Genomic DNA, 19,540 nt, shown 5'->3' with positions numbered 1-19,540 from the left:
ATCCCGGTAGGCTGTCCGGAGAACCGTCTCTTTGTTCTGTCTATTCTCCGTCCGCAGGTCCTGCAGTGGGGACACTGTTCCAACTTTAGCTGTCATCCAGGGGTGGCTCGCTCCATAAGTCTCCTCCGACAACGTTTCTGGTGGCCCACACTGAAGGAGGATGTCCAGGAGTTCGTCGCTGCATGCCCAGTCTGCGCCCAGAATAAGACCTCTCGCCAGCGGCCCCACGGTTTGCTCCACCCTTTGCCTATTCCCCGGCGACCCTGGTCGCACATCTCTATCGACTTTGTAACTGGACTGCCTCCTTCTGAGGGTAACACAGTCGTACTAACTATTGTTGACCGATTTTCTAAAATGGCTCATTTTGTCCCTCTGCCGAAGCTTCCCTCTGCCAAAGAGACAGCAGAGGTTATGTTGTCTCATGTTTTTCGTTTACATGGACTCTCTCAGGATGTAGTGTCGGACCGGGGACCACAGTTTGCCTCCAGGTTTTGGAAGGAATTTTGTAGGCTCATTGGTGCCACAGCCAGCCTCTCCTCTGGTTTTCACCCCCAGTCAAACGGCCAGACGGAACGCTACAACCAAGAGCTGGAGACAGGACTCCGCTGTGTAGTTTCACAAGATCCTTCTCTTTGGAGCAAAAAGTTAATATGGATTGAGTATGCTCATAATTCTCTCCCTGTCTCAGCCACAGGACTTTCCCCGTTCCAGTGTGTTTATGGGTATCAACCACCCCTGTTTCCTGAGCTAGAGGAGGAGATTTCGGTGCCATCTGCTCAGGCCTTGGTGCGCCGCTGCCATCTTACTTGGAGAAGAGCACGGGCGGCTCTCCTCCGCACCTCCAGTCGGTACAAGCGTGTGGCTGACAAGAACCGTTCACAAGCTCTGCACTACAGGGTTGGCCAGAGAGTCTGGCTGTCCACCCAGGACCTTCCTCTCCGCCTGGAGTCCCGCAAGTTAGCTCCCAGATTCGTTGGTCCGTTCACCATCACCAAGGTGGTAAACCCTGTTGCGGTGCAGCTCAAGCTCCCCAGGACAATGAGGGTCCATCCGACCTTCCATGTGTCCAAGGTCAAACCTGTCAGGACCAGTCCGCTGGCTCCCTCCACCCCCCCAGGTCATTGATGGGGGGCCAACATACGCCGTAAGGCGTCTTCTGGTGGTCCGCCGCAGGGGCCGTGGACTGCAGTACCTCGTGGACTGGGAGGGTTATGGGCCCGAGGAGAGGTCCTGGGTCCCTTCTAGAGACATTTTTGCTAAGACTTTGATTCGAGATTTCCACCGGCGTCACCCGGACCAACCAGGGACGTCTGGAGCCGTCCCTTGAGGGGGAGGTACTGTAACATCTGTGCAGTCTGTTTGTTGGTATCCACTTCCTGTTTTATTTTGTTGTCTGGGTTCTTGTGTCCTGTGTCTAGCTTTACTTCCTGTTTGTTTCCCCACGCACCTGTACCTTGTTTCTCATTAAGCACTCTCTATTTGTACCCTGTGTTTCCCCTCACCCTCTGCCAGATTGTTCATTGTCGCCACCGTGTGTGCATGCTCTCCAGCTCTTTCATTCGTGTTTTGGACTACCTGCTTTTTGACTCTGCCTGGATCTATGACTTTGGATTTTGCCTTATCCCTGAATGGACTTTTGAAGTAAAGTTTTATTTTTTATACTTTATTTTGCTTCTCGTGCTTCTTTTCTGCTACTGAGTCCCAGATCTGTAAAGAACTGTCACATTAAGTGAGAAAGCTAACTGACTTAAATCTTAAAACTCTAAAACATAGACTTGTATTACTTCAACCAGAAAAACAGAAAAAAAGTAGTACGATGTGTTTAATTTTGTCAAGTTATAATAAAAGAGTGTCCAGATATCTATTATTTTCTTGCTGTACTAGAGTCCATAGTGCTTGAACTTCAGCCATCATCTAATGTTTGTTAGGATATCTCTTGCATGTCTGGGCATCTCAGGGATTGGAGGAGGGATACAGAACCGGACAACATTCAACAAATGATATTAAGAATGTACTACACTTTATTTTTTTCCTATGGGCAGTTTTTTGCGCCCCCTCTCTAGGTGGCGCTGTAGGCAACCACCTTTGTCGCCTATAGGAAAGACTGGAGGGGTATAGTCTGACCTAGGCTATTTTACACCCCCAGGTATAGTTTGGCCTAGGACAGTTTATCCCCGGGGTATACTCTGGCCTGGGCCGAAGTATAATCTAGGCAGGGGTTAACTTGGTCTGTTACACCGGGATTGAAAATTGAGGTGATGTAATAATTCTATGTAGCATCAAAAAAAACAACCCCTTTGTCAAATTGTTGCTTTTTTCATGTTAGCATTTGATACATTTATATACATATTGGTTATATCCTATAATTTATTGCCACGCTGAGCTTTGGCAAATGCACAGATCTGATGTCCTCTTGTTTTCACAGATTTAACACTGCACGGACACTTTCATTATCTTAGCGTAGGACAACACAATGGTGATGCTCATGATCAGGAAGTAAAGCTGACCGATGGCAGACCTGAGGTGACCCTGCCGCATGTGAAACATGAACAGCTCCTCAGAGGAAACCCTGTGTTGTTTGTAGAAGCTCAGAGATACTGATGTTGACGGTGAGAGAATAAAGCAGTGCACAGAGTTAAGGCCTTGAATGAGGAGGAGGATGTGATGGTGATGAAGAGTAACAAGTTTGACCAGAGTGTACACAGATGAGAACATGTAGAAAATTATACACAACCAGATTTGTGAATAGCAAAATGTTGATGGAGGAAAAGTGCGATGAAAACCTGAACTAAAATGAATCTGTAATTAATGTTTTTAGGCATAAATGTCTTATTCGTAACCACATAAAAAATAGGTTTTGTGACACCTGCCTTATAAATTCAATAAAAAGGATCCCAAAGCTGCTAGTAGAACTTACAAGGATCAAAACAAAAAACTATATACACATCAGAAGTATATGACAAATAATGTAAGTTAAATAAATGTGACAAAAATATATCGATATAAGAGGTTTCATTTTACCAAACCATGGCATTCAAAGTTGCCACGACCACAAGGGGAAGATAAAATAAAAGTTTAACCACCAAAGAGTTGTCATCACCAGTTACTGCCAACATTGATTTTCCATAGTTACAATGTGATGTGCTTGAAAGAGACTTTGTGTCCAAAGGCTTTAATATTACAAAGCTCTTGGAAGATTAGAAGCCTTATTGATAATATATTCTTTGTATCTTGAGTCGTCTCTGCTTTGCATTTAAAATAGATTTTTACATTTGGACAATGCTCATTGGACATACATTTGTATGTGTCATGTACAATAAAAAGTTAAATTCCATATACTTTTTATCCAAATTTCACACTACCAGTCCAGAGAATATACTTTACAGTGGCTATCGTCTGTTCACCAAGAAGACACAGATGTTTCAAGAGGGAATATTGTTTTGATGGTGAAACTCTGAAGTCATTTTTTTTTCCAGGTGGATTTAGACTCTAAACACAACAGTGATGCTAATGAGCTGATCCTTGTTATTCTCTTATGAGCCACCAACCCCTGTGAAACTCATCAACTTAATTGGTTCATTAATTATTTAAGGTGTTGGTGTTGATTTGGGCTCTGGGCGAGGATGAAGGACACAAGTTTGAGATAAGTTTATTTTTTTAATTGCAAAACTACAAATTTGTCTCATTGTCTGTGAGAATATGATGAAATTATTGGATGCAGATACATGGCCTTGGTGGATGGATCCATACTTGTGTTATATATCATATTTTTATTTGGAATGTCTAAAAGTTATTTTTAATTCCCACAAACCACAAATGAGAGCATATAATCTTCTTTGACATATTATATAAATAATTTATTATATACAGTGTACATCATCTTTATGTCATCATCATGAATGTATGAGCAGCATTTTAAAAGTAAAACAGTTGGTTAAGGTGCAACAAATCAATCCTAGCTTTTCAGTTGCAGTTCAGTGGTTATTTTCTTGCTTGATCAATTGATTGTTTGTCTGGTAGAAAATAAAGATAAATGTAATCATTATTACCAAGATAACACGTCCTCATTGCTTATTTTATTTACTGCACAGTGCAAACCTTAAAACTATTTAAAATAAATGAGACTTATTGAAATGATCGTGGGTGAAAAGGAGCAAATTTTCATATTAAGAAGATGGAGCTTTTTAATTTTTCCACAAAAATGAACTGAGCATTTATCAATACAAGTGCAACTAAAAATGTAATTTCTACTTGCTGGAAGTTTAAACTATAATAAAGCATCATAATCCATTGACCCTTCATGGGTTTTTGTATACAAATATATTATAATGTAGTGTATTGTATCAAAATATATTGTGTTGTGGTATATTATGTTATATATCATATTATATTATAACACATATTACACACGCGGACAAATTGTTGGTTCCCTTCCATTAAAGAAAGAGAAACCCACAATGGTCACTGAAATAACTTGAAACTGACAAAGGAATAATAAATAAGAATTTACTGGAAATTATCTAATGAAAATCAGACATTGCTTTTGAATTGTGGTTCAACAGAATAATTTTATAAGACAAACTAATGAAAATGGCCTGGACAAAAATGATTGTACCCTTAACTTAATATTTTGTTGCACAACCTTTTGAGGCAATCACTGCAATCAAGCAACTTGTGCAACTCTTAATGAGACTTCTCCACCTGTCAACAGGTATTTTGGCCCACACCTCATGAGCAAACTGCTCCAGCTGTCTCAGGTTGGAAGGTTGTCTTCTCCAGACTGCATGTGTCAGCTCCATCCACAGATGTTCAATCAGATTTAGATCAGGGCTCATAGAAGGCCACGTCAGAATAGTCCAATGATTTGCTCCGAGTCATTCTTGGGTGTTTTTAGCTGTGTGTTCGGGTCATTATCCTGTTGGAGGACCCATGACCTGCGACTGAGACCAAGCTTTCTGACACTGGGCAGCACATTTAGCTCCAGAATGCCTTGATAGTCTTGAGATTTCATTGTACCCTGCATAGATGCAAGACACCCGGTGCCAGATGCAGCAAAGCAGCCCCAGAACATAACCGAGCATTCTCCATATTTCACAGTAGGTGCAGTGTTCTTTTCTTTTTATGCTTCATTTTTGCGTCTGTGAACATAGAGCTGATGTGCCTTGCCAGAAAACTCCAGTTTTGTCTCATCTGTCCAAAGGACATTCTCCCAGAAGCTTTGTGGCTTGTCAAAATGGATTTTGGCAAATTCCAGTCTCGTTTTTTATAATTTGCTTTCAACAGTGGTGTCCTCCTCGGTCGTCTTCCATGAAGTCCACTTTGGCTCAAACAGCGACGGATGGTGCGATCTGACACTGATGGACCTTGACCTTGGAGTTCACCTCTAATCTCTTTGGAAGTTGTTCTGGGCTCTTTGGTTACCATTCGTATTATCCGTCTCTTCAGGCGGCCAAGTCCAGGGAGGTTGGCTACAGTCCCGTGGACCTTAAACTTTTGAATAATATGTGCCACTGTAGTCAGATGAACATCAAGCTCCTTGGAGATGGTCTTATTGCACTTACCTTTAACATGCTGGTCGAAAATTTCCTTTCTAATCTCCTGACACAACTCTGCCCTTAGCTTTTTGTGGTCCATGTTCCTTGTGGTACACAGCATGATATCAAACAGCACAGAGACTACTTTTCACCCTTTAAATAGGCAGACAGACTGATTACAAGTTTGAAGAGACCTGCGATGCTAATTAGAGGATACACCTTAGTATATCATGTCCCTACTGTCCAATTATTTTCAATCTTTTCTAGGGGTACCATCATTTTTGTCCAGGCTGTTTAGATTAATTTGTTTCTTTAAATGATTCTATTGAGCCAAAATTTAAAAGAAATGTCTGATTTTGATTAGTTAATTTTCAGGAAATTTTTATTTATTATTAATTTTGTCAGTTTCAAGTTATTTCAGTGACCATTGTGGGTTTGTCTTTCTTTAACGGAATGGTACCAACAATTTTGTCCACGTGTATATTATATTATAATATATTTGACCAGTTTCCAAAGTTCACCATCAGGCGGAACCTTTGCTCACTCAGCGAGCACTTTATTGTGACGGACCAACATGGCCGCGGTCAGGAGGGGAGCCGCCTACTTCCTCAGGTGAGACGTTTATGTCAGACAGATCAAGTTAAACTGAATCAACAATGAACTGTTAATATCACAGTGAAATATCTGCATCTCAAACGTCACGAGCTGTTGTTGACTCTAACGTGGGAGAATGAGTAGGGATACTTTGATAACAGCGCCTGGACGACGGAGCTGACTCATTACATCTGTTTTCTTTCACTTTACATTGACATTACTGTGTTTATTGTTGTTAGAGAATCGTACACAAGTGGATCAATAATAAATATATTACACGTCTTTGTCCCTATATGACGATTAAGTGTTACCTTCGTGTTTTACTCTAACTCACTCCGAGTCACAGGGCAACTTCCTGATTGAAGTCAGACACAAATACAATCCTGTAAATGAAGAGATAGCTGATGTAAACAAAAACAAATAGGGAAGTGAGTCACCACTGGATATTCTTTGAGGGAAGGAGGAATTATTTTAATGCCATTTTTGTAAATACTGGGTATGTACAGGGAACAGAACTGGAATGTTTGGGGGAGATATATAAAAGTCCGTTGAATACACCATCTTGGGTTTTTAGACACTATAGCAGGCATCTTTGAATATTTTCTGACAGGTTACAGACTAATTCATAAATTGATCTATAGCAAATATTATTCAGCAGATAAATTCAAATGGATGTAACAGCTTTATAACTTGTTTAACTATCAACAAATGGAAATCAGCCACAAATTACATTACAGCCCTAATACCATTTTCTTACTGTATAATTAAAATGATGACTGTGTTCCTCATTAAACATTTAAGATAAGCTGTGTTTGATGCGTCTAAATGTTTATATTATATCAATACTTTATTTTGTCATAGTTCATTCTCCTTTGATGACAAATGGAAACCTTTCAATTTCTCTCATTGTCCTTGTTCCAAATCATACAACGAAATATGATGATGAATTCCTAATCCAATAAAATGTCTCTTCAGGAGTTCTGCTCGGGTCCTGTTCAACTGTAAAAATACCACAGTGCATAAACCGAGGAAATGGACAAATGGTCTTTACACAAGTTTTGCGTCTTTGGCCGTCGGCGGTGGGCTGTGTGCTGTACCTTTCAAACAGGTGAGTCTGTCACCGGCCAGAAACAGATGCATGTAAGAAAGACTACAGTCATATACAGAATTCAACTGACAGGACACATTTATCTTCTGTATTTTTTGCAGTGGTAGAGGTAAGTACAAGCAAAACTTTAGTACATCTTAAGGTATCATAGCCTATATTTTAGACTTCATTTATTTGACGGTTACTTGTTACTTTGCCGTGTAATATTTTCACATGAATGCGTCAGCAATAAAAATCCCTTAATGTAATATACATGTACATATAATACATAAAATACAAAACTGACAAATGTGCACTTTTTAAAATGTTAAGTACATTTTCCTAAAAGTGTCTTTGTAATTTTACCTAAATTAGGTGAAAGTGTATCTATTTTCCTCTGAATTGAACTGATACTTTAAGGACCAGAGTGATTCTTGAACCACTAATTTGTCCTGACTTTTTTTGTGTTTCGCCCCGTGTCTGTGATGCAGGTTGAACAGCTCTCTCATGACTCTCTGATCAGATGAGCAGCGTCTCTGGTAACAGACAGTTCAACCACTTTTCTCTCACAGGCCACCTTAGCTCTCATAGACGCCATTGATGAGTATTCAAAAGTAAGTCTTATGTATGTTAACATCTTTAGTTATATGTGTATATATAAACCAATATCTGTCAGTTTCTAAACTTAAAATAGTTCAGGGGTTGAAAGCAGAGCAGGTGAGGGTCGAGTCTATACGTCAGCCCAAAACACCAATATTTATAACTATATATAATTCCACACTTATTTAATTGATAGATAAGCAGTTTTGAGAGTTGTGGTTTGATTTCAGAATGAAGATCTCTGTGACTTTAGATTTTACTCCTAATACATGACAGGGGAAATTAAAAGTCAAATCTGATTTTATCAACTGCAGTTAAAGAAATGTTAATTTTCCTGAAAACCTTTGATGTGCTCCTCCGTCACCATAGATGTTGTTTGATTTAAATGTAAACAGTAGGGATGCACCGATATGGAAATTCTTGGCCGATACCGATACCGATACCGATATTTAAAATAACAATCTGGCCGATAGCCGATACCGATACCGATATTTGTTTATTTTCTTTTTGTTGTTATTCATTCACCCTTTTGTGCCAGAAAAAATAATTAAATCATTATTTAAAAGCACTATTTAAAAAATGTTCAGCCCTTCATCACTCTTATCTTTTAATGAGCACAAATTGAATCAGATTTATGAAACAATCTTGGATTTAACTAAACTTTATTTAACAGAGACATATTATACCCATTTTACCGCAAGTTGAAATGGTTCCTTGGGATCTTAATGAAATGACTGTAACATATTTTGGTCAAAATACCACAAGGATAATTTAAAACAGCACCTTTTTACCCTGTCTAAAACAGCCCTCTTAAAGTAGCATTATAGAGAACGCTCTTCTCATTGATTTACGGTAGCAGTATTGCCCGTTTATTAGATGTGTTACGGCTTCTGTGTGTATGACGTATGTTGTCAATTCCCTTGTTACCTGTGCATGAGACGGATGAATAGAGCCGGTGCACATGAGAATAAAGTACTTAAACAGACGCTACGCTCATACTTTTAATGCCATGTTACACTGCGTGAGTCAAGATACCTTAACAAGCCCTCCTCAGTTTTACCTGTTTTTAGTGTCGGGCAGAAATCACATCACGTCAACACCCACCGTGGCCCTTCGCGATGCTTGTTTAATTAAACAGTCGGATTCCCCTGGTCCGCACCAGTTCTCAGTCAGCTGCTAGGCGCCAGCCGGAGGGTTCCCCCAGCGGTCGCCGTAGCTGAGGTGATCCGCGAGAAGGGCCCGACACGCGTCCAGACCGGGTACGCTGACCGCGTACCCGGTCCCCTCCAACAGCCCACCTTCCGTGCCGGCGATGGACAACGCCCCGCGGTCCAAGAGAAAGAAAGCCCCCCCACCAGTGACGCCGTGAGGTGCCACCGGATGAGGACCTCCCGGTGCCGCACACTCCTCACGCGGAGAGGAGGGCGACGGAGCGACTGCTCCCTCAGCCGCGGCACGTGCCCAGCGGTTTTACCACAAATATGAACATCGGCCAATGATATCGGTGAAAGTCAAGTTTATTACCGATAAGCCGATATCAGGCGAATATCGGCCGCTACCGATGTTCGGCCGATAAATCGGTGCATCCCTAGTAAACAGTGCACGTTCTCTCTATGTTTGTCAACAGGCTGTGCACATACTCAATGCTCTGCAAAGAAAATACCTGACATCACTGGGAAAACATTTCTTTATCATAAAATAACAATATCAATCAAGCCAGAGACGCAATTAAAAAACAAAAACATTTTATAATATAACATCATGACAATTTGTTAACCCATACAAATCTGATCAGTGTTTCTTACGCAAACCACAGAGAGCTAATTTTTTCAGGGCATTAAAAAACATTTCATCCCTGAGGCCATAAATGAGAGGAGACAGACATCTTGGAGCAAGAATGAAAGTAATGTAATTAAAGAACCTGACCTTGATAAATAACATGAGATTGATTTGAAGCACAGCAGATTCTATGAAAGGACACCACAGCTGGATGAGACACAGGAGCAGCTGCAAAGCGTGAAGCCCCACAGTTCTGAGTCCTCTCCATGTGGACTGTTTGTCCTCTCCTGATGCAGCTTTGGCCGCTCTCATTATCTTCACATAGGAAAACACGATTGTGATGCACATGATCAGGAAGTAAAACTGATTAATGGCTGACGTGAGGTGACCCTGCCACGTGTGGATGATGAAGATTTCCAAAGTGCATATTCTGACCTGGGTGTAGGAGCTGTAGGAGGCCGATGCAAAGAAGATGGAGAGAAAAACGATACAGGGCAGAGAGCTGAGGCTGTGGATGATGAGGATGCCGTGCAGAGTGCTGCGTGGGGAGCACAGCTCTGCATGACGCAGCGGCAGGCAAATGGCCACGTAGCGCTCCAGGGTCATCGCCGTCAGAGTGACCGGTGTCACAAACATGTACAGCGACGAAATTATATAAATAATAAGGCACAACCACATTTGTATCGTATACCGAGAGTAATTTAAAATGACAGCCAGGAATAAAAACAGACAGTCGGACATTAGTGTGACAGCAAATAAGACGTAGCGCATGGTGGTGTAGAAGACCTCCTTGGTGAAAAAGGTCGTAATTAGCAGAAGGTTAATGCAGAGAAAGAGGACGACGATGACCTGAATCAACATGACCTTATTATTCATCTTGTACTCTGTGGTGATGTTAGCAGCCATGTTTCTGTCTGTCAAAACCAAATGTAAAAAGCCTTCAGACACTGCCACACTTCATTCAGCTCTAAAACCTGATGCACAACTCCACAAGGGATGATCTCACTTTGAATCAACAGGTATCAAACAAAATACACATTATTTTAGTACATTGTACATGGACAAATAATTAGAAGGAGACATAAGAGCATAAGACCCAGTTTACCAAACCATCCCTGGAGTGAAGGTGTTCAGCTGAGCTCTGTGCAGCCTTCTGAGCAGAAGCTGTGTGTGAAAACAAAAACGTTTCATAATATAACATCATGACAATTTGTTAATCCATACAAATCTGATCAGTGTTTCTTACGCAAACCACAGAGAGCTAATCTCTTCAGGGCATTCAAAAACATTTCATCCCTGAGGCCATAAATGAGAGGAGACAGACATCTTGGAGCAAGAATAAAAGTAATGTAATTAAAGTACCTGACATTGATAAATAACATGAGATTGATTTGAAGCACAGCAGATTCTATGAAAGGACACCACAGCTGGATGAGACACAGGAGCAGCTGCAAAGCGTGAAGCCCCACAGTTCTGAGTCCTCTCCATGTGGACTTTTTGTCCTCTCCTGATGCAGCTTTGGCCACTCTCATTATCTTCACATAGGAAAACACGATTGTGATGCACATGATCAGGAAGTAAAACTGATAAATGGCTGATCTCAGGTGACCCTGCCACGTGTGGATGATGAAGATTTCCACAGTGCACGTTCTGCCCTGTGTGTCGGAGCCATAGGAGGCCGATGCAAAGAAGATGGAGAGAAAAACAATGCAGGGCAGAGAGCTGAGGCTGTGGATGATGAGGATGCCGTGCAGAGTGCTGCGTGGGGAGCACAGCTCTGCGTGACGCAGCGGCAGGCAAATGGCCACGTAGCGCTCCAGGGTCATCGCCGTCAGAGTGACCGGTGTCACAAAAAGGTACAGAGACGAAATCATATAAATAATAAGGCACAACCACATTTGTATCGTATAGCGATATAAATTCAGAATGAACAGGATGTCAGACAGGAATAAAAACAGACAGTCAGACATTAGTGTGACAGCAAATAAGACGTAGCGCATGGAGGTGTAGAAAAGCTCCTTGGAGAAAAAGGTTGTAATTAGCAGAAGGTTAATGCAGAGAAAGAGGACGACAAAGACCTGAATCAACATGACCTTATTATTCATCTTGTACTCTGTAGTGATGTTAGCAGCCATTTTTCTCTCTGTCACAACCAAATGTAAAAAGCCTTCAGACACTGCCACACTTCATTCAGCTCTAAAACCAGATGCACAACTCAACAAGGGATGATCTCACTTTGAATCAACAGGTATCAAACACAATTCACATTATTTTAGTACAGCGTGCATGGAGAAATATTTAGAAGGAGACATAAGAGCACAAGACCCAGTTTACCAAACAATCCCTGGAGTGAAGGTGTTCAGCTGAGCCCTGTGCAGCCTTCTGAGCAGATGCTGTGTGTGAGGGCTTTATATCGGCAACTATAACACAACGTCATATGAACGTTAAATCACCACAGAGTCACGAGCGACAACATTCGCCAACAACACACCTCGTAGGCGACAGTAGCTTTAGTTACTCATTTTGTCCATTGGAGGGACGCAATCAAAAATAGTATACCTAAAATGGCGACTTCATGCTTTTCAACTATTTCCATGTAACTTTATTCCACAAGTTGAATATAAAGGTTCAAATTAAAGATACAAATTTATTGATCCCACACCAAAAGGACAAATTTACAAAAAATAAGGTGATTGAGTATTCAAAACTAAGTCTTGATCTATTGTTCAACAGTTTTTTCCTTATTGAATTCCTATGTATGTTCACATGTTTTGTTATATGTGCAGTGATGCCGGTAACGCGCTACTTAGTAACGCGTTACTCTAATCTGACCGCTTTTTTCAGTAACGAGTAATCTAACGCGTTACTATTTCCAAACCAGTAATCAGATTAAAGTTACTTGTCCAAGTCACCTTGCGTTACTATTTCGGTATTTGTGGTTAGACCACTGGGCACGTCCTGCGGCTGGGGGAGCAGTCGCCCCGTCGCCCTCCTCACCACGCCGCCGGAGGCTCGGTGTGCGGCACTCCTCGACGTTTTTTTAGGGGGGGAGGTGCTCGTCCGCGGTGCGGGGGCTTTCCTTATAGTATGCCGCGGGGCGGTGTCCGTCGGCGCTGCGGAAGGCGGGGACCGGTTGGAGGGGACCGGGTACGACGGTCGGCGACAGCGACTCTGGACGTGTGTCGGGCTCTTCTCGCGGATCACCTCAGCTACAGCGCCCGTTAGGGGAACCCTCCGTTCGCGCGGGGGGGGGGGGGGGGCCTCCGGCGGTGTCTAATAAAGTTAGTGTTGGCCAAACCGGTTGTCATTTTTATGTTGAGGCGGCGGGGGTGTTGTCGGCAGCTGCTGAATGTAACTAATAAAGTAACTTGTAATCTAACTTAGTTACTTTTAAAATCAAGTAACTTGTAATCTAACTTAGTTACTTTTAAAATCAAGTAACTTGTAAAGTAACTAAGTTACTTTTTCAAAGTAACTATGGCAACACTGTATATGTGTATATATGAACTAATATCTGTCAGTTTCTAAACTTAAAAGAGATCAGGGGTTGAAAGCAGAGCAGGTGAGGGTCGAGTCTATATATCAACCCCAAAACACCAATATTTATAACTTTATATAATTCCACACTTATTTAATTGACAGATAAGACGTTTTGAGAGTTATTGTTTGATATCAGAATGACGATCTCTGTGACTTTGGCTTTCACTCCCAATACATGACAAGGGAAATTAAAAGTCAAATCTGAATTTATCAACTAAAGTTAAAGAAATGTCAATTTTCCTGAAAACTTTTGATGTGCTCCTCTGTCACCATAGTTGGTGTTTGATTTAAATGTAAACTGTGCAAGTTCTCTCTATGTTTGTGAACAGGCTGTTCACAACCTCAATGCTCTGCAAAGCAAATACCTGACATCAACCGAAAACATTCCTTTATTTTAACATAGCAATATAAATCAAGCCAGAGACACAATTAAAAACATAAACATGTCATAATATAACATCATGACAATTAGTTAATCCATACAAATCTGATCAGTGTTTCTTACGCAAACCACAGAGAGCTAATCTCTTCAGGGCATGAAAAAAAAGTTCATCCCTGAGGCCATAAATGAGAGGAGACAGACATCTTGGAGCAAGAATAAAAGTAATGTAATTAAAGTACGTGACATTGATAAACACCATGATATTAATTTTAAGCAAAGCAGCTTCTATGAAAGGACACCACAGCTGGATGAGACACAGGAGCAGCTGCAAAGCGTGAAGCCCCACAGTTCTGAGTCCTCTCCATGTGGACTGTTTGTCCTCTCCTGATGCAGCTTTGGCCGCTCTCATTATCTTCACATAGGAAAACACGATTGTGATGCACATGATCAGGAAGTAAAACTGATTAATGGCTGATCTCAGGTGACCCTGCCACGTGTGGATGATGAAGATTTCCACAGAGCACGTTCTACCCTGGGTTTAGGAGGCAGAGGAGGCCGATGCAAAGAACATGGAGAGAACAACGATGCAGGGCAGAGAGCTGAGGCTGTGGATGATGAGGAAGCCGTGCAGAGTGCTGCGTGGGGAGCACAGCTCTGCATGACGCAGCGGCAGGCAAATGGCCACGTAGCGCTCCAGGGTCATCACTGTCAGAGTGACCGGTGTCACAAACATGTACAGCGACGAAATTATATAAATAATAAGGCACAACCACATTTGTATCATAAAGCGATAGTAACTCAAGATGAGTAGGATGTCAGTCACGAATAAAAACAGACAGTCGGACATTAGTGTGACAGCAAATAAGACGTAGCGCATGGTGGTGTAGAAGACCTCCTTGGAGAAAAAGGTCATAATTAGCAGAAGGTTAATGCAGAGAAAGAGGACGACAAAGACCTGAATCAACATGATCTTATTATTCATCCTGTACTCTGTAGTGATGTTAGCAGCCATTTTTCTCTCTGTCACAACCAAATATAAAAAGCGTTCAGACACTGCCACACTTCATTCAGCTCTAAAACCAGATGCAGAACTGAAGAACAGATGCTCAAATTATCTCTCTATGAATCAACAGTTATTAAACACAACACACATTATTGTAGTACAGCGTGCATGGACAAATAAGAGCACAAGACATAAGAACACAAGACCCAGTTTACCAAACAATCCCTGGAGTGAAGGTGACAACGCACCTCATAGGCGACAGTCAGAGGTGTAAAAAGTACTGAAATATTGTACTCAAGTAAAAGTACCTTTACTTTGATGAAATTTTACTCAAGTACAAGTAAAAGTACCCATCCATAAATCTACTCAAGTAAAAGTAAAAAGTAGTTCATTTAAAATTAATTTAAGTAAAAGTTACTTAGTTACTTCCAACAACTTGATGAGGGCCGCTCCTATACAGTGCAAAAAAGGACAAGGGGTCATAAATCCAATCCAATAACAGTAATTTTTAGTTAAAGGAGAATCTTTACAAATATAAGTGCAATGACATTAAACATGTCAAACATTAAACATTAAACATGTCTACACAACATTTAAGAACTTTTGGTGGGACATGTCAAGACATGAACCACATGACAGCTAAAATAAAAAGTTAAAATGCCGCTGTCCCACTGTTTATTTAAACTTTTGGTTAAACTTTGGCCCACCTTTTGAGCACTAGTCTACAAACTTCTTGTTGAGTTTGAGCAGCAGCTGATTTTCAAGCTGAGTAGAGCTCATCCAGGCTCGCTTTGCATTGAACAGCATCACAGCTGAAGAGTTGCTCGCAGGCGGCCAAGGCAGGTAGGCCAGTGTTGAGTTTCAGGCAGTGTTGTGCATGAACGAGTTCAAAAGAATGCGTTCATTGAACACGTTCATTTTTATGAGAACGTTGAACTGAACGAAACTTAATGACAAATATTGAATTTGAACAGTGAACACGTTCATATTATCTGAGGTCTAGCTAAAACGTTACGGAATGTTTTCCTTCTCCTGAGGAGAGACGCTGTCTAAATCGAATGCTTGCACCATGTCGTTGCGATCGTTCTTGTGTTTATTTGAAAAGAAATGCAGTCTTGGGTGGGGGGTGGAGTGAAGCTTGCATAGAGCGCCGGCCCTGTGTAATGCAGTGATTCTCAAACAGCGCGGAGTCATAACATGTGCGCGCGCGACCGGGAGGGGAAAATGCGGGGCGGAACTAATATTATAGCTGATCTAATGTTTTGACGTCCGCATCTCTTTAACGGCGGAGCAGTAAACAAATCGCTCTTTCGCCGGAGCCAGGGCTCGACAACCTGCGGCTCTTCAGCACCTCTGCAGTGGCTCCCTGTGCAGTGTCGCGCATATAACAGTGAACTTTACGATCAGTTTTCATATGTTGAACGTGCACGTGAGGGACCGTCATCGACTCTATGCAGCATCTACCACTGCAGTGAGAATTGCCTTGCACCTTGAACTGTTTATTTTTTTACTCAGTAACGGATGTAATTTCCAATGTAGTGAAGTGCAATACTTCAGTCAAAATCTACTTAAGTAAAAGTAAAATTACCCATTTCAAAAGCTACTCAAAAAATTACAAAGTACACACAAAAACTACTCAATTACAGTAACGTGAGTAAATGTAATTCGTTACTTTACACCTCTGGCGACAGTAGCTATAGTTACTCACTTTGTCCGTTGGAGGGATTCACACTCAAAACATAATTCAGTAATGGCGACTTTATTTGTTTCAACTATTTACATGTAACTTTATTTCATAAGTTGAATGCAAAGGTTCACATTTAAGATAATACTTGTTTGATCCTACAACAGGAGCGCTGCAACATGAGCATCTCTTCCATCCAACATTGAATTCTTGTTGGTGCTGGTCTTTAGTTGGAACCCGGTTACATCTTAAAACTCTAAAACATAGACTTGTATTTCTTTAACCAGAAAAACCGAAAAAATATTAGACTTCCAAAAAGATCAAAGATTACTATGTCCTGAAACTTCAACTTCTATGACTAGCAAATCCTCGCAACAGTATAAATGTTCAAAGTGAAAAACACTGATAACAACATCAAAATTTCCACAAAGATCAAAGATTGCTACAACAGTTCTTAGTAGTTGCTAGCTAATTTACCGTAGCATGAATTACAGGGTTGTGCGCTCTCAGGTGTCTCTTGAGGCTTGTTGTGTTTTTCCAACATATTTTGAAGCCAAACGGTTTCTCTCCCGTTATTGCAGTGCGATGTGTTTTATTTTCTGTCAAGTTATAATAAAAGAGTGTCTAGATATCTATTATTTTTCTTCCAGTACCAGAGTCCATAGTGCTTGAACTTCAGCCATCATCTAACGTTTGTTAGGACATCTCTTGCATGTCTGGGCATCTCAGGGAGTGGAGGAGGGATACAGAACCGGGCAACATTCAACCAATGATATTAGGAATGTACTGCACTAGGTGCATGCAAGTTTGGAAAAAAACTAAACAAAAAAATTAATAAAAATGTATCCGTCCGCTCGACCCACACTCGACCCATACCCATCAATGCGCTAGCATGTTCTGACAACCCCCCTACCTCTTTAGATTTTTGGCAAATTTTCCCCCTATGTCAAATATATTTTTTTGATGTCAAATTATTAGTTCGAGAAATAGAAGGGGGCGCAAAAAAGTCTGGCAGGAAAAAATTAAAATATTTTTCTGTCTTTTTCCTAGGCGCAGTTTTTGGCGCCTCCCTCTAGATGGCGCTCTAGGCAACCGCCTTTGTCGCCTATAGGAAGGACTGGCCCTGCCTGGAGGGGTATAGTCTGGCCTAGGCTATTTTACATCCCCAGGTATAGTTTGGCCTTGGACAGTTTATCCCCGGGGTATACCCAGGTTTAATCTGGGCGGGGGTTAATTTGGCCTGTTACACTTGTATTGAAAATTGAGGTGATCGATGTAATAATTATTTGTAGAATCAAAACAAACCATCCCTTTGTTACATTGTTTCTTTTTTCATGTTCTCATTTGATACATTATTATACATGTTGGTTATATCCTGTAATTTATAGCCACTCTGAGCTTTGGCAAATTCACAGATCTGATGTCCTCTTGTTTTCACAGATTTAACACTGCACTGACACTTTCATTATCTTGGCGTAGGACAACACAATGGTGATGCTCATGATCGGGAAGTAAAGTTGACCAATGGCAGACCTGACATGACCCTGCCACATGTGAAAAGATGAACAGCCCCTCAGAGGAAACCCTGTGTTGTTTGTAGAAGCTCAGAGATGCTGATGTTGACGGTGAGAGAATAAAGCAGTGCAAGGAGCTGAGGCCTTGAATGAGGAAGAGGAAGTGCATTGGTGATGAAGAGTAATAGGTGTGACCAGAATGTACACAGATGAAAACATGTAGAAATTATACACAATCAGATTTGTGAATAGCAAAATCTTGATGGAGGAAAAGTGCGATGAAAACCTGAACTAAAATGAGACTGTAATTAATGCCTCACTCCGTCAAAGTTCTTTTTAGCCTTAAATGTCTTATTTGTAACCACATAAAAATTTACAAGGATCAAAACAAAAAAACAATAAACATCAGAAGTATATGACAAACAATGTAAGTTAAATAAATGTGACAAAAATATATCTATATAAGAGGTTTCATTTAACCAAACAATCCCTGAAGTAACATGGCATTCAAAGTTGCCACGACCACAAGGGGACGATAAAATTAATAAATAAAAAAATAAAAGTTTAACCACCAGAGTTGTCATCACCAGTCACTGCCAACATTGATTTGCCATAGTTACAATGTGATGTGCTTGAAAGAGACTTTGTGTCCAAAGTAGTTGGGCTTCAATATTACAAAGCTCTTGGAAGATTAGAAGCCTTATTGATAAATATATTCTTTGTATCTTGAGTTGTCTCTGCTTTGCATTTAAAATAGTTTTTTACATTTGGACAATGCTCATTGGATATTCATTGTTATGTGTCATGTACAATAAATGGCCGCTGTTCGGAGGGGAGCCGCCTACTTCCTCAGTTGAGATGTTTATCTCAAACAGATCAAGTTAAAAAAACTGAATTAATAATGTCTCCCATGTACATTCTGTCCTTCAACGACTGCTGGAGAACCGGCTCATTGTGAAGGCTGAGAAGTGCGAGTTTCATCAAAAAACAGTCACCTTTCTGGGATTTGCAAAAGGTTGAAACAGTCCTGGAGTGGCCCCCTCCTTCAACCAGCAAGGAGCTTCAAAGCTTCCTCGGATTTGCGAACTTTTATCGACGCTTCATCCGGGATTACGGTTCACTGGCGGCTCCCCTCACAGCCCTGACTTCAAAGGCTGTTAAGTTCCTCTGGTCCTCTGCTGCGGAGGGAGAGTTTTCAAGCCCTAAAGCAGAGCTTCACCTCAGCCCCCATCCTGATCCAACCTGACCCAGTAGACAATTCATCGTGGAGGCTGATGCCTCCACGGTGTTTTTTGCAACTTGGTCTGCGATTGGGTCCTTAATCTGAGAAAGCCTAACAGAAAGCCTAACACCTTTTCCCTTTCCCTCAGATCGGTAACATAATCTGGGCTTAATGATTATACTAAACTAAGCAAGACTTTATTTGATTCTGTGTGGTGTTTATAAGTTTGATATGTGTTGGGATATTGTGTTTATAAGTTATTTGAAAGTTAAATATTAGTTATGTTCGTCACAGGATCTCTCTGACCCTTTCAGTCTTTGATTAACATTTACACAGAAACACTCATGTCTCTACACCTAGTTATCTCCTCCTCCACTGCAGAAGAAGGGGGGAGGGCTGTCAACTTTAGGGGGGGTTAGCGACCATTTTGAAAGCATGCTGAGGAAGATGTGAACATTTGGTGAAACACCATTTTGAGAAACCACCTTATTTACATAGACATCCACACTCACATACCTATCTTTGTTAAGCTAGTAAGATTGTTGGTAATTTGTGTTTTTATACTTTATTATATTCATAATAAATGTTTTTCTTTCACAAA

At 41.1% G+C, this 19,540-nt stretch overlaps 2 protein-coding genes, 1 long non-coding RNA gene and 2 pseudogenes across 3 annotated transcripts; 2 read left to right on the top strand and 3 right to left on the bottom strand.

Moving 5' to 3' along the window:
* The first annotated feature begins 6,083 nt into the window (after positions 1-6,083).
* Positions 6,084-9,517, top strand: LOC128440483 (diablo IAP-binding mitochondrial protein-like; annotated as a pseudogene).
* Positions 9,518-9,606: 89 nt separating this feature from the next.
* Positions 9,607-10,500, bottom strand: LOC128440482 (odorant receptor 131-2-like). Its single transcript, XM_053423207.1, has one exon. It carries the CDS (start codon positions 10,498-10,500, stop codon positions 9,607-9,609), a length of 894 nt encoding a protein of 297 aa, XP_053279182.1.
* A 326-nt stretch (positions 10,501-10,826) lies between these two features.
* LOC128440481 (odorant receptor 131-2-like) lies at positions 10,827-11,699 on the bottom strand. The gene has a single exon (XM_053423206.1). It carries the CDS (start codon positions 11,697-11,699, stop codon positions 10,827-10,829), a length of 873 nt encoding a protein of 290 aa, XP_053279181.1.
* Positions 11,700-13,625: 1,926 nt separating this feature from the next.
* On the bottom strand, positions 13,626-14,498 carry LOC128440480 (odorant receptor 131-2-like; annotated as a pseudogene).
* Positions 14,499-17,285: 2,787 nt separating this feature from the next.
* LOC128440134 (uncharacterized) lies at positions 17,286-19,540 on the top strand. The gene is made up of 2 exons (XR_008338479.1): positions 17,286-17,372; positions 17,644-19,540. It is a non-coding gene; the product is annotated as an uncharacterized LOC128440134 (long non-coding RNA).

This window comes from Pleuronectes platessa, chromosome 5 (assembly GCF_947347685.1).
Source record: "Pleuronectes platessa chromosome 5, fPlePla1.1, whole genome shotgun sequence".
Classification (NCBI taxonomy): domain Eukaryota; kingdom Metazoa; phylum Chordata; class Actinopteri; order Pleuronectiformes; family Pleuronectidae; genus Pleuronectes; species Pleuronectes platessa.
This window is presented reverse-complemented; position numbering and strand designations above follow the sequence as displayed.

Excerpts from the sequence above, each read along its gene's own strand:
- LOC128440482 (XM_053423207.1), bottom strand. The coding sequence starts at position 10,500 with ATGGCTGCTAACATCACCACAGAGTACAAGATGAATAATAAGGTCATG.
- LOC128440481 (XM_053423206.1), bottom strand. The coding sequence starts at position 11,699 with ATGAATAATAAGGTCATGTTGATTCAGGTCTTTGTCGTCCTCTTTCTC.